Source organism: Aulostomus chinensis, chromosome 6 (genome assembly GCF_037954235.1).
Source record: "Aulostomus chinensis isolate RoL2024-O1b breed Wild chromosome 6, RoL_Achi_v1.0, whole genome shotgun sequence".
Taxonomy (NCBI): domain Eukaryota; kingdom Metazoa; phylum Chordata; class Actinopteri; order Syngnathiformes; family Aulostomidae; genus Aulostomus; species Aulostomus chinensis.
In genome coordinates this window covers 22,557,585-22,571,690 of record NC_141325.1, presented here as the reverse complement: position 1 = coordinate 22,571,690, position 14,106 = coordinate 22,557,585, and the positions used below count along the sequence as shown (strand labels likewise).

Here is a 14,106-nt window from a genome sequence, read left to right as displayed (position 1 = left end):
CATTGATAGCTGTACTGATGCTTGCTTGGTTAATCAACCTGCGTCGGTATGCTGAGAGGCAAAAACATGGTATTCAGCAAGCAAATTTTGAGAAGGGAGTCACGCTATCTAACAGGATTAGATGTCTTCTGTCTTACTAGAAATCGCTGACCATGTTTTAGATTGATTCACATCAAGGTTACTAGTTACAAGCATATCTGGTTACTATTAAATGTCTTTTTAACGCTCTATTTTTTTCTGACCTCCACGCTGTGGAAACCTGCCCTACAAAAAGTGAAGAATTGTGACTCATTGCATCTTAAGTATGTTAACATGTGTTCTGGAGTTATAGGTGAATGAATAAACAAAAGTGCTTTTCTACTTCTTACAACTCGATTATGATTTAGTTATGAATACCTCTCTGGATGATCCCATACTTCGTCCTGGGCTAGGTATAGACTGCCACAGCTCTTTGCATCCTCATAGCTTCCAATGAGAGCTGATGTATCAGTCAAACAGAGCAGCTGGAGCCTGTCTACAGCCCTCTAGTTAGGTCCTGCCCTTGTGGTTGGCCCTATGCTCTTCTTTCTTCACAGCTCTATGAGCAGGTTCAAGCTGGCTATGAAAGGCTTCAGTGTTACTGCTGTCTCAGTGGACACTGTAAGCTCCAAAGCTCCATCCACAGAGACAGCGAGACTTAAGGGAGGTCCAGGTCTCTCTGGCAGTCTTAGCATCCCCTTAACAGGGTGGGCTAGCCTCCACTCACACTCCCACTGCAGCACTACAGCCAAGAAAAATATGACCTGGAGCAGCAGAGCTGGGTGGTGTAATAAACCAGAAGGACTCCTGTGTACTGGGACAGTGAGCTCAGTCATATCGCTATAAAGCTCTCCATACTTGTCTCCATCTGACTAAGCAGTCTCAAGTGGTAGAATACATAAAGTGTAGACAGCCAAGTCAACTAACACTCACTAATATCTGGCTTTTACCTTCAGTGGGAAAAGTCATATATGACCGGACATTCATTCCCAGGTCAAATGACGCTGCTGTGGTCACAGAAATTTCTTGGCTCCAGCTCCGATGAGCAGTGATGGAGACATGACACATGGCTGGAACGCTCATGTATGTCTCTTTTCTACAGTGCTATGACATGTATTACCTGCTCATATACACTTTATAGTTTTGGGTGAGTGTAAAAATGTTCACTGTTTTGATGAACTAAGCACTGGACTGCACTGTTAGGCTATACCGAATTTCTCCACTAGGGGTCACATCTCACACAGCAGCTGAATGGAGACATGAGTGCAGAATGTGCACATGATCATGAAGAATGAGCCTGTCCTACAAATCTACCAGCCTTCACTGATATGCAATCAGGTAAAAGCTTAATAACATAAATGTACAGACTTGAAGGCTCAGCCTGTACTGAATAAAGATTCATTTATCAATTTATAACAAAACACGCCACTGAAAGATACAATTCAAGGTGTTGTACATATTTTAAGCTCTGGTTTGCCAAGACAGCATGGATATTGACAATGCCAGACAATCTCAACAGACTTGAACATCCCCCAAACCCTCTTAGTGGCACACTGATGCTGTGGGCCATGTTCCATCAGGATCTGAGTCAAACATGTCCACATGCTCCTCTCAGTCAACAGCATCGGAAAAAAAAACCCCAAAAAACCCAAATTGAATAATTAAAATAATGATTAAAAACTTGTAAAAATGCCCTTAAACCATGTTGCTATGTGTCCACCAGATTGCTTATATAGGCCAGACCTAGAGGGTCCTTTAAGTTAGTTGGAAGAGTAAATGCTATTACAGAGGTCAGCTGCACTTTGGGCAAATCATTAAGTCTTTTTAAAATGCCCTCCTGTTGAACTGACTGATACGCTAAGAGGGAGCATACAGTCTGTCTATCACTGACTTATATCACTCAGCCAAATCATGAAAACCACTGACAGGTTAACACCACTGAGAGTATAACTTCAATTACACTGAATCTTTCTGAAGGATTAGGTAGTTAGTTAGAGAGATTCATTTATTCAGTATCACTGAAGAGGAGTGAGGGTGGATCTGATTTAAACAGTCAACAGCTAAACAGTCAGTAGTGCCCATGCCCTTAAGAATCACCAGCTTTGTCACCTTCAACTCTAGATGTAAATATTGATTAAGAACATGAACTCAAAACTCATGCCCATCACTGATGTAAACAAAGAAATATAATTCATTTGGTAAGTACAACTTTGGAGGGCGGCATGGTGGTGCAGTGGTTAGCACTGTCACCTCACAGCAAGAAGCTTCTGGGTTTGAGCCCCGGCTCGGGCAGGGGATCTTTCTGTGTGGAGTCTCCATGTTCTCCCTGTACCAGCGTGGGTTCTCTCTGGGTACTCGGGCCTCCTCCCACAGTCTAAAGACATGCAAATGGGGACTAGGCTAATTGATACTCTAAATTGACATAGGCGTAGCTGTGAGTGTGAATGTGTCTATGTGTTGGCCCTGCGATGGACTGGAGACCCGTCCAGGGTGAACCCCACCACTCGCCTGAAGGCTACTGGGATAGGCTCCAGCCCCCCCGTGATGCTTAACAGGATAAGCAGTAGAAAATGAATGGATGGATGGAAGAACAACTTTAGACTCAGTTTTACAATTAAATAAAGGCATGTATGAATCTGTGAACATTTGTAAAGGAAGATTCTACCCTCAAGTTAATTCTACTGCTTATTTTCCAGAGATCAGTCTTCTATCAAATGCTCAGAGCAGGCTGGCCAGTGAGTAACTTAGCATTTATATTTCAAGTGAAAATCAGTCACTGTCACTGATTTTATCTTCCTATGAATCGTAAGGTGAATCCAGGACCACCAGGACCCATGGGTGAAATGGGCAAGCCTGGCTCTCCAGTGAGTTTACTAACCATTGCACTAATAACAGAGGTGTTGCATGACGATGCTGGCATAGCTCTGTTTAATCTTGTTGAGGTACTGATATGGTTTTTATTGCACTTTATGGTGAAGGGTATTCCTGGAGCACCTGGAAACAAAGGACCACCTGGTCGCAGAGGAGACATGGTAAATGCTGGCACTAAAGACACATTCTTCCTCAACAATTGCATTATAGTTGTAGACATATGTAGAAACATGAAATTTTGTGTTTTTCAGGGTTTCTTTGGCCCAAAGGGTGTCATAGGGCAAGCGGGGAGGTGGGGCGAGGCTGGCAGTCAAGGATGGGATGGGCGGCACGGGCCACCGGGTCCACGTGGACTCCAGGTGTGTCACTGCTGCTTATATTGTTTTTTAACTTGCATCCTTTTGCTCAATTGTTCTTGTATCAATTAGGGTCCAAGAGGATTTAAGGGAGATGGGGCATCAAAAGGAGAGAAAGGAGATCAGGTGAGTATTCCTTGTGTAGCAGCACATGTCCATTGGAGGGGACAACAATTTGTTCAACCAAGGCTAGAATATAAGCTGGTTGTAAACATATTTTACCATGTCAACAGACTGTCAATGTGAGCCATAAGAAAGATATATGGAACGCACTGACTTTCACACATGGTGGCAGAGTTACCATACAAGATGATTAACTGTCTCTCCCGTATTTCTCTAAGAAGGCTAGAAGACCTCTGCTTTAAATAAGCATTGATCAAGATCCACACTTCATCCTCCAGACTGCTGTAAATATGCCTGAGTTTCATACATGTAATGTTTTGGTTAAACATTCCTGAGATATTATTGAAGATCTTGTAATGGTGAAGAAATCCGCATCGGCAGATTGACACAAATTGAATGTTCTTTTTTGACCCAGGTTCTGCCCCTCCACCAAGTTTCATGTGTATCTGCTCAGTGGTAGTAGTATTGGTCTGCAGGTCATAATTGCATTTAATATACTACTTACATAACTAACGTCTCACGTGGAATGTACATTCAGCCTCATTCTTGCATGAATGTGTATTTTAGTAATATGATTGCAACGGATATTTCTGTCACAGCTGTAGAATGATCTTAGAGGTAACCTGATGCAAACAAAATAAATATATGTATCTACAGTCAAGTCAATTTGTATAGCGCCAAATCATAACAAAAGTTACCTCTTAACACTTCACAAGTAGAGCAGGTCTGGCGCCACACTCCTTCAATGAATTTAAACCCAACAATTCTCCATGAGCAAGCACATCTTGCAACAGGAGCAAAGAAAACCTTCCTTTTAACAGGCAGGAACATAGAGCAGGCCCAGGCTCAATGAGAATGACTGTTTTGACCAGCTGGGGGGAAACAAGGCAGAGACAAAGACAGATAATGGAAAAAGACATAATGAAGGAAAGAGGGACAGAGATAAAGAGGGAGAAAGGGGGAGAGAATGATGGGTACACGAAGGTGGGGATGGGAACAGGCTGGAAGGAGATAGACAGCAATCAATAACAGCTAGCTATCAATAATCACATCTACAGGTTACTCAGACAATCAATTCCAGCATGATATGACCAATTATGTGTTATCAAACAGAATGGTGATGATGCCAATACAGTAATGACAAAACTGAAACAAATACTACTAGCTATACTACTTGTGTGGCAGCTTGAGCCTCTTCAGGTCTATAGCCTACTCCAGCAGCATCAGCCAGGCATCTGGGAAGTAGGGAATCACAAGTCTCCAGAGAAGAAGAGTTAGTGGCACAGATAAAGACAGGAGGATAGAGAAGCCCAGTGCATCATGGGAGATCCCTCCAGTCTAAGCCTATAGCAGCATATCTGAGGGCTAGCCTAAGCCAGCCTTAACTATAAGCTTTATTAAAAGGAAGGTCTTCTGCTCTTAAATGTAGAGACAGTGTCTTCATCCTGTACTGAAACTGGACGATGGTTCCACAGGAGGGGAGCTTGATAGCTGAAGGCTCTGGCGCCCATGCTACTTTTAGAGACTCTAGGGACCACAAATACCCTGGGAACAAAGGATTCTAGCTTGATAATAGGAAAATATGAGCTGAGTTTTATTTTCTTTGTTTTTTTAAATTGTGTTCTTGTCCCATTCTGAGGGTGGGGAATATGACCCAAATTCAGACAGAGGTAAGGAGTATTCAACAAAAAGGGGAATTTAATGAAAAATATACAAAGTACAGCAAAGGAACTACCAAATACAAAGTAAACCAAAAAACTTACACTGGCGCTTGGGGAGAGCTGCGAACACAATGGAGAGAACATGAAACTAAGACAGAGAGCAATACTAAAACATAATCCAGAACCTACTCACAATGAACAACAGTGGTCCAACACAGACAAAGGCACACACAGAGGTGAAATACACTGGGGAAACGAGACACAGGTGGAGCAATCAACACAGGTGAGACACATGAGGTAATCACAGGAAGACAGGACACTAACTACAAAATGAAACAGGAACACGAGACAGGGATCGTGACAGTTCTGCCTCCATGAAAATAACTTTTTATGTGTTTTTTAAAGTTTGTATAGAATGAAGATGGATCTTCAAGGGTCTTCCAGACATGTTAGCAAGCATTTAAGTACCTCAGATCTGACAAATATCTTTTAATACTGGGAAATGTAAAGTTCTCGTCAGGTATTTTGGTTCAAATGACCTATTTGTACTACATTCCTGCAAATTTGAGGGGAAACTGAGCATCATCTCGGGAGTTTAGAATAGTTAAATTGAAAAGTTCTTGGAAGAGAGAATGACTTTAGACAACTGAGCAGCTGAAACAGAACGTAGACTGCTTGTATAGAGCAGTTGGTCACAAGTTAACTCCCAGACAGCATGCAGGCTCTGGGCAGTTCTATGGGTGGTCTATGAGGGTAGAAAAAGGATGTTGCTAAAAAGCTAAATATTTGTGTTTCCTCTGTGGCCTGGACTGCAGGGTTTCCCTGGGGAGCCTGGACTGACAGGAGACAGAGGAAGAGCTGGAGAAAAGGTTTGTATGGATTATTTAATAAAGAATCCAGCTCCCTCTGCTGTGATTGTCTGCTCCTTCATGGGAGGGTTTGCCTACATCGTCCTCTAGTGGCTAGAAATAATGATGACCTCTAGACTTCATACTGCTACGCTACAGGACAATATTACGACCACTACACACTAATAGTTGATGGACACAATTCTCAATCTCCTTGTATGTGCACATGACATGAAAGTCATTTGAAACACGAGAAGTCTAAGAATCCTGTGTTGCTTATAACTCTGCTCAGGGTCCATGACATGTAGATCACAATTCACCAGCTTGAAACCAACACTCAAAAAAGAGCTAGATCAATGAGAAAGTGCAGGTACCTGCCATGCTCCATGTTATTTTTCATGACATTTCTCGATTTAAGTTGAAATTGCATTACCTATCAAGTGTTAAACACTGGAGATGCTGCTGAACACACTAATATCAGCAAAATAATAGTAAATAGTAATAAAAACCCTCCTACCGGGTAGTAGTCATTGTGCATGACAATGTTGTCTCCCAAGTTATATGAAATCAATTCAACTCCTTCATAGGATCAGATGGAGAGTATACCGGAGAGCTGATCTTGTAGCGCAGACTGTGGATGGAGATCTAAAGATTGAAGACCCACTATATTATCCTACAGGAGGCACATCTTCAGGCAGACCACACGGAAGCCCATATAACCTTTAGTGATTACTCTTTTGAGAGGTCACTAGGCTGAGGTCTTCTCCCCCCTTTCCTGACCTCGGATCATTTGTGTCATTATTGACAGATTCTTCAGAGTCAGAGGAGATCACTAGGAGTTCACGAGTCCCCTCTATCAGCTGAACAAAGCCAACAATACTGAGGTCATCTTCAGTCTCCTAAGAGCCATCAGTTAATACGAGAATACACTGGCTGGGTGTCTCATCATCGAGTGTAGAAATGTACCTTGGGGCCCAAAACATTTCCAAATCAGAGGGTATTTCTCAATGCAGTCTCACCCCCTATTTGTAAAAGAACAAGGTTTGGTCAAGTCCCCCTGCATCCACAGGCGACGTTGACGGTGCCCCCCTCTGTGATAACTGAACCCTAACCACTACCCTTACCCTAACCCTAACAACACTGAGAATAGTCGATAAATAAGCAAATAGGACCAAATGGAAGAGGAAGTTGTAAGACAGAGTCTGGTGTCGCCACTGGAAATGGATGAGATAAAACACAGGAGACAACCACGTCACATCACGGAAAACCTGGGAAAAAAACACTCAAAGGAGGGGGTACCGTCCACATCGGCTGTGGACACCAGGGGGACTTGACCAAACATTGTTCTTTGACGAATAGAGTGTGAGACTGTATTGTATTTCTCATTGTCTGAGATAGCTGGGCTGCTGTTCATAATATACTCATTGTTAAAGTCATGTAGCAGAAACTGCTCTGTATGTGTGTCATACTTTGTGAGGTCTTCCTCTGATGTTATCAAGCAAAATTTTGCACTTGTTGCGCTATTGCACTTGTTCCTTTGCTTGGACCATTCATGGATACAAGCAAAGCAGAACTTGTGAGTGCAAGTGTTCAAGTGAGTAATAGTGTCAATTTTGCCAGGCTGCACACATACCGTTCTTTTCTTACTTCTCTCACATATTGTAGCATGAAATTGAGATGTTGGGAGTACAACTGGACTCCTTCATATCAAAACTACTTTATGCCTTAATAAAGAGCTCTTAACAATAAATGTCAAAATGTCAAAATCTGTCTGAAAATGTATACATTAGTTAATTGATATGACATTACATAATGTTAAAGTTAGTTTGCGAAAGGGTAAACACTGATCAAAACTAGACAAAAATAAAATTACTCAAATGATTAATATGCTTTTTGGTTAAAAGAATAGATAAAATTAGCAGCCTTAAAAACCTGGACACACAAGACTAACTACAATGCAACAAATCTGCTTTTGATACGGTTTTAAACATGGTTAAAACAGCTAAATTGTTTGCCTTCAAACAGAAAAAAATTGTGCAAAATATCGGCCATGAGGTCAATGAATTATTGAAACAATTTAACACTTTTGCCTACTCTGGGAGTGATGTCATCACTCTAGCCTCTGTCTGTTAAATATCTCACAATGGAGATAAAAGTGTTTAATAACTTGCATGCAATTTAAGTTCGTCCTTGGCCCATGCTCCTCCCCTCCACCATGGTCTGTGTGATGTGACCATCATTGTGACCACTGATTCTCACTCAGTGTTTGTGTTCCAGGGATTTAAAGGAGAACCAGGAGATGTTGGACCTGTTGGATATCCAGTAAGAATGACATTTACAACACCATGATGTAGCACAGCAGCCCACTGGGACATATACAACACCTTGCCACACCATTATGCTACACACAGACACACACACATACATACAGGGAAAGTTGTCAGTGTGGTGATCTAAGGTCCTTTAACCTCATGGGAAATATTGAAACTAATTTCCTGCACAAAATATAACTCAATATTATGAATAACTGTTTAAACAATTTAGCCACTAGACTGTATGAAAGTGAAAAACTAGTGAGAAGATATATGAATCCCTTTGACTTGATGTTAAACTTGACTGCAGTCTGTGTTCATCAGGGTCCTATAGGTCAAAAAGGAGTCCAGGGGCATCCTGGACCACAGGGGCCTCAGGTACAACATGTTTGTCATTATTTTGTTTGTCCCTTTATTTTCCTGACTGAAATATCTGAAACAGGAAATTCTCTCTATCTCATTAGGGACAGTGTGGCCATGATGGAGCAAGAGGTCCACCAGGAACACTGGTGAGTGTGCACACAGCCATGTCCTGCTGCTTTATACTGAAGATGACAAGACTCATGTTGAGTGGGAATTTTACAGGGTGCGACAGGGACACCTGGTGGTATTGGAGCACGTGGAGTGAATGGAGCTGAGGCGAGTTCATGGGACGGTGTCAAATGTCATTTCAGTTTAAATGATTACCAGGAAGTCTAATGTTTGATTTTTTTGTCTTGTGCAGGGGGATCCAGGCCCAGCTGGCCCACGTGGCCGGAGAGGCCCCCCAGTATGTCCACTCTTAGTCTCATTGACTTATTGATGGAGAATCTGTGAAGTCGTATCTCTATTTAATCTCTCTGCATCTGGAACAGGGACCTGCAGGATTAGCAGGAGGGACAGGTTCATTTGGACCTCAAGGAGCTCAGGTAAATCTAATTTGAGAATCACATTATGATGAACTCTGAAATGTAATAAAAGTTTATCATGCAGTATTTCTTGGTATCTTGTTGTTGTCAGGGACAACCAGGCAATACTGGGCTTCCTGGAGCCAAAGGAGAAATGGTAATCTCATGAAGTGCATTAATAATCGGACTCATATTTATTCAGTGAGACTCAAATCATCATGGTGCCTTTTTCTTTCTGCAAGGGGAGAATGGGTGCTATGGGGACTACAGGCCTGACTGGCATTGAGGGGCCAATGGTAAATTATATGCATGAACAATCTCTTACGTTTAACTGTTATAACAAGTGATTAAATACATGCAGCTGGTTTTTCAGCCAGCTAAGTTTAAACATGACTGATGTAACGGCCCTTTAGAATGATCCCTTGAAATCTTATCCTTGTTTGTTGCGGCCTGAGAAGCGGGTCATAAAAAAGGAGTTGGAACTTAAAATGACTGATAAGCAGAGATGGCAAGTAACGAAGTACAAATACTCCATTACTATACTTAAGTAGATTTTTCAGGTACTTTGTACTTTTAGAAGTATTTATTTCTCTGATGACTTTTTACTTTTACTCAGTTACATTTTCAACATAAATATCGGTACATATATATATATATATATATATATATATATATATATATATATATATATATTAAATGCCTTAAGTACTATATAGTGATGTACATTAGGATACTAGGCAGGTAGTGTTTGTTCAAACAATAACATTGCTAAAGTAGATTCTATATAAATTATCCTGTGTTTAATAGATTTGCAGCAAGTGAATTGTGCAATAGAAATACTTTTTACTTTTCAAAGTACTTTTGAGTACATTTCAGAGCCTGTACTTTTTACTTTTACTTGAGTAGATATTTGGATCAGTACTTTTTACTTTTACTCAAGTTGTATTTTTACATAGGTATTTTACTTCTACACATGGATAGTCTTTTGTATTGCATGGTGGACAGAAATGGCCCAACTCACGAGGAGGCTATTCTGTGACCTCATTGCTTGTATTTCAACTAGTTCTTATGTGTGCCACTTTTGAGTTGAATTAAAGGCTTTACTTAGACAGTTCCATTGTACGTACGTTGGTTTTGTTTGGCTGAACAAACTAATGTGCTGTATTATCAAGACAGAAAAGAATCTGATTGTTTTTGTGAAAGAAAGAGTTCCCTTGTCTCCTTTTTCATTGTGGGCAAAAATAAATAATGTCCAAGGCTGTTCTTGTCACTGATGAATGACAAACCCAGCTGAGGATGCTTTTATCAGGGTGCAAAGGTCATAACTGTTTACGTCAATATATAAATAGAATAAATGACATATTTTGAAAAACTGAAATTTATACCAGGAAACATATGGATGGAAACAAGTAATTACAAACTGAACAACAACAAAAATGGAGTGTAACATGAGGTATAGCTATTCTGTCCCTCTGCGCTGTGCTATGATATCAGCATAATCATGTTTCAGACTCCTGTCTATTCGTTTGTTCTTGTAGGGACTCACTGGAAGTCCTGGTCCACGAGGCTGGCCTGGTGTCTCAGTAAGAAGCATCCTTGAATGTTTTCAATTAATTGTTGACATTGTTAAGTATTGGGGGCAGCGACAGATGAAGGACCAGTCTGTACCTGAAAATGCTCATTGTCCCTTAAGAAGTGCCAAGGAGTCAGCAGCCACCCTTTAAAGAAACACATTTTCACTTCTTGAATCCATGAATTCATTTTTTCAGTCGGTCTCCAGGCCTCATTACCTCCCAACTAGTGCTAAGGATTTTAGCATGATCTTGTTTGTAACTGAGGGGGTTAATACCACTCTTCTTTGATAACACTCTGCCTCCGTACTTCACTCCCTCCTAACGCTGTGGTGTATGAAGCGGCAACTTATCCAGACTGACTACAAATTGTGGACATAACATACATCTGTTTTGTGGCTGCTATTTAACATTTTCTGTCTGGTGTCAATATCAGTGGAAGGTTGATCCATCTAAAAGAATAGCTTTAGGACATGGGTTAGAGTTGAGAATGCTTCAAGTGAAAATGTATTTTTCTTTGTGTGTGTGTGTGTGTGTGTGTGTGTGTGTGTGTGTGTGTGTGTGTGTGTGTGTGTGTGTGTGTGTGTGTGTGTGTGTCCAGGCCTTGAGAGCCCAGGATGGAGACAAAGGAGTGGCTGGACCCAAAGGAGACAGAGTAAGAGCAAGATATCACTGGTCATAATAAAATGGCTGAATGCTGTCATAACCTTTTCTTTCTGTCACACGTTTACTCAATGTGGATAATTTTTCCTGTGAATATAAAAATTCCTGGATCTCCATGGAAACGCAATCATGAAGTAAACACAAGCAATTAAAGTACAAAAACTGAGAAAACATAAATCAATATATCAACATGTCCATCAATTTATATCATCAAGTGTGTCTCCTTCTGTGTTTTAGATCTCGGAAGACATGCATACTGATGTGAACAGTTGTTGAACAATATATCAATATATTTACAACTTTTATCAACCAGACTTTTTTCAGTAACACTGATAAAGAAACAACCTACAACATATATTTTGTTCTTATTGTTCAAAAGTTATAACCAGATAACGCAGGTGACAGATGGAGGATGTTCGATGACTAAGATTACTGATGAAGGTTGTTGGAATGTCAGCTCATTGGTGTACAAGCACTGTGAGTTGAAAAATATTCCCTGGAGAGGAACACAATGATGGACCTGTCAGTCCAGAGCATCCCCCCACATGCTCAATAGGGGAGAACATGGATGTTTTCAACTTCCAGAAATTGCGTGCACAAAATCCTGACCTGAGGCTGAGCACTGAAATGACAACATTCACATTAGCATGATGGAGCTAAAAACATCTTTTGTGAAGGGAATGATTCTCAGGGCGAACACACCTCTCTCTCATTGCAGTAACAAGTGACAGCTGCCCCTCACAAATTTGTATTATCATCCATCCATCCATCCATCTATTTTCTATACTGCTTATTTGTTAAGGGTCGCGAGGGTGTGGAGCCATATCCCAGCTGACATTGGGCGAGAGGTGGGGTACAGCTTGGATGTGTCACCAGTCCATCACAGGGCCATCGGGAGCAATTAGGGGCTCAGTATCTTGCCATGTACTGTGCCATGCTCACCATCTGTATTATCATAAGATAATATCTACAATTCTACAATTTCATTTAGCAGACGCTTTTGTCCAAAGCGACGTACAACACAAGCAAGAATTTAGACTTAATTAAGGAAAAGTCCATAGGAAGCGCAAAAGTGCTTCAGTTGTGATTTGGTCACAGGTACTGCCATCTAGTGGCAGAAGAAGTGTTGCCCCCCCCCCTTTTTTTTTTTTGACAGACATACAACATCACACAACACAGTTAGTGCTACATAATCACTAAGTGCTGGGTCTTGGACCTTCTGACTTATTCTACCTCAAAGAGGAGAAGAGTCAGGTTAAGTGCCTAGGTGCTCTCTGAACAATTGAGTCTTCAATTGTCTCTTAAAGTACAAAGGGACTCAGCAGAACGCACAGATATCCATTTTATAACATCCAGTCTGAGCATGTAAAACATACACACCCGCAGCTTATGTAACTATTAATACCTGAATATGTGAAGGATTTCTTGGGAGAACAGTGATGACCAGAAGCTATTGTCTCCTGCCACTGATATTCTATTTTCTACAAACCTGCTGCCTACATATTTGTTTCATTAGGGTCCGCCAGGTGTTGCAGGTGTCCAGGGGCATCAGGGAGAGAGGGGTGAACGTGGCTCCTCAGGTGCTCCAGGAGTGAGAGGTCAACCTGGTCCCAGAGGAAGAGAGGTACACGTCCAGTGTCTCTTCACATTGACAATCTTGGAACAACAGTTTTCCAGTGAATCCAGATGTTTGACTGTTACATTAATTTTCATCTTCTTTTACCTGAACAAAGCTCCTCCTGGCCTGGAGGAGGAGTCCAGTAATGGTTTCTCTTCATTTGTTTGAGCACAACCCTCATGTACACAGGGTGACACATTACCAACCTCACAGTCTGCGTGTTTATTCATCAGCATATCATTTTTACTTGAAGACGGTATTGATTGATTTTTTTTGAGGGACCTATTTTATATATTTACATTTTTAGAAAATATAGCGATATGTCATCACTAATGTAAAATCAGGTTACCCAGCTGTCAGCACATACAGCTGCAAAGTTTCCTTTAAAGAGGTCACATCTTCTCTTCTCAGGAGAGATGATTTCATTGTTCCTCAGACCACTGTCTTCACTCAGTTAGGATATTTCTGTAACATCTACTGGTAGTCAATGAATATGCTTATGAAATATCATGACTTATTGATCCGGACAGTTTAGGTTAAATACTTCCACACTGGGAAATGCTTATCAAAAGGGGTTTTGTATAGAGAGGGGTCTAGTGAAAGGCCTTTTCCTTGGTTCCAGTTCCATATAAAAAGATGATGTTGAGAATCTTCACCACCTCCAGACAAATTTCCATACCAATTTTAATAATCAAAGAAAACAACACAATGGTACATTTAGGTATCCATTTAAATCATTTTTTCAAACAGACTGTTCAATTTATTGTGCAGTTTCTGTTATGTTATATGCCTGGAAGAGTGTGTAGTCACACATACAGTAGTGGACAAAAATAGACCTGTGGCAGAAAGCAATGCCATTCCCATGGTCAGTGCAGCAGCTTCCATTGATTCTTGAGGATGTGTTCTGTTACGTTTGAAACAGTGTGAAACACAAAACAGAGCTGACAAAAAAATTGGAGACCGAAGGTCCACTTGATTCATCTGAATCCTTTCACTGCAATCCTGAATCCTTTCCGCTGCTGTTCAAGGATTACCACTATGACATTAGCATTAGCACAATTAGTACTGCTGCAATTCCATCCATCCATTTTCTATAGCTTATCCTGTTAAAGGTCGCGGGGGGGGGGGGGCTGTAGCCTATCCCAGCAGCCATCAGGTCACCAGTCCATCTCAGTGCC

General features: G+C 41.1%; 1 protein-coding gene across 1 annotated transcript; it reads left to right on the top strand.

Moving 5' to 3' along the window:
- Positions 1 to 4,994: 4,994 nt before the first annotated feature.
- On the top strand, positions 4,995 to 9,245 carry LOC147260454 (uncharacterized). Its single transcript, XM_086205532.1, has 9 exons — positions 4,995 to 5,038; positions 5,845 to 5,898; positions 8,155 to 8,199; positions 8,514 to 8,567; positions 8,654 to 8,698; positions 8,775 to 8,828; positions 8,914 to 8,958; positions 9,044 to 9,097; positions 9,189 to 9,245. Exons 1-9 carry the CDS (start codon positions 5,018 to 5,020, stop codon positions 9,243 to 9,245), a joined length of 429 nt encoding a protein of 142 aa, XP_086061658.1. The 5' UTR covers positions 4,995 to 5,017.
- The last annotated feature ends 4,861 nt before the right edge of the window (positions 9,246 to 14,106 follow it).

Excerpts from the sequence above, each read along its gene's own strand:
- LOC147260454 (XM_086205532.1), top strand. The coding sequence starts at position 5,018 with ATGACCCAAATTCAGACAGAG. Across the intron at positions 8,699-8,774 it reads GAGGTCCACCAGGAACACTG|GGTGCGACAGGGACACCTGG; the intron begins GTGAGTGTGCAC and ends GGAATTTTACAG. Across the intron at positions 8,829-8,913 it reads GTGGAGTGAATGGAGCTGAG|GGGGATCCAGGCCCAGCTGG; the intron begins GCGAGTTCATGG and ends TGTCTTGTGCAG.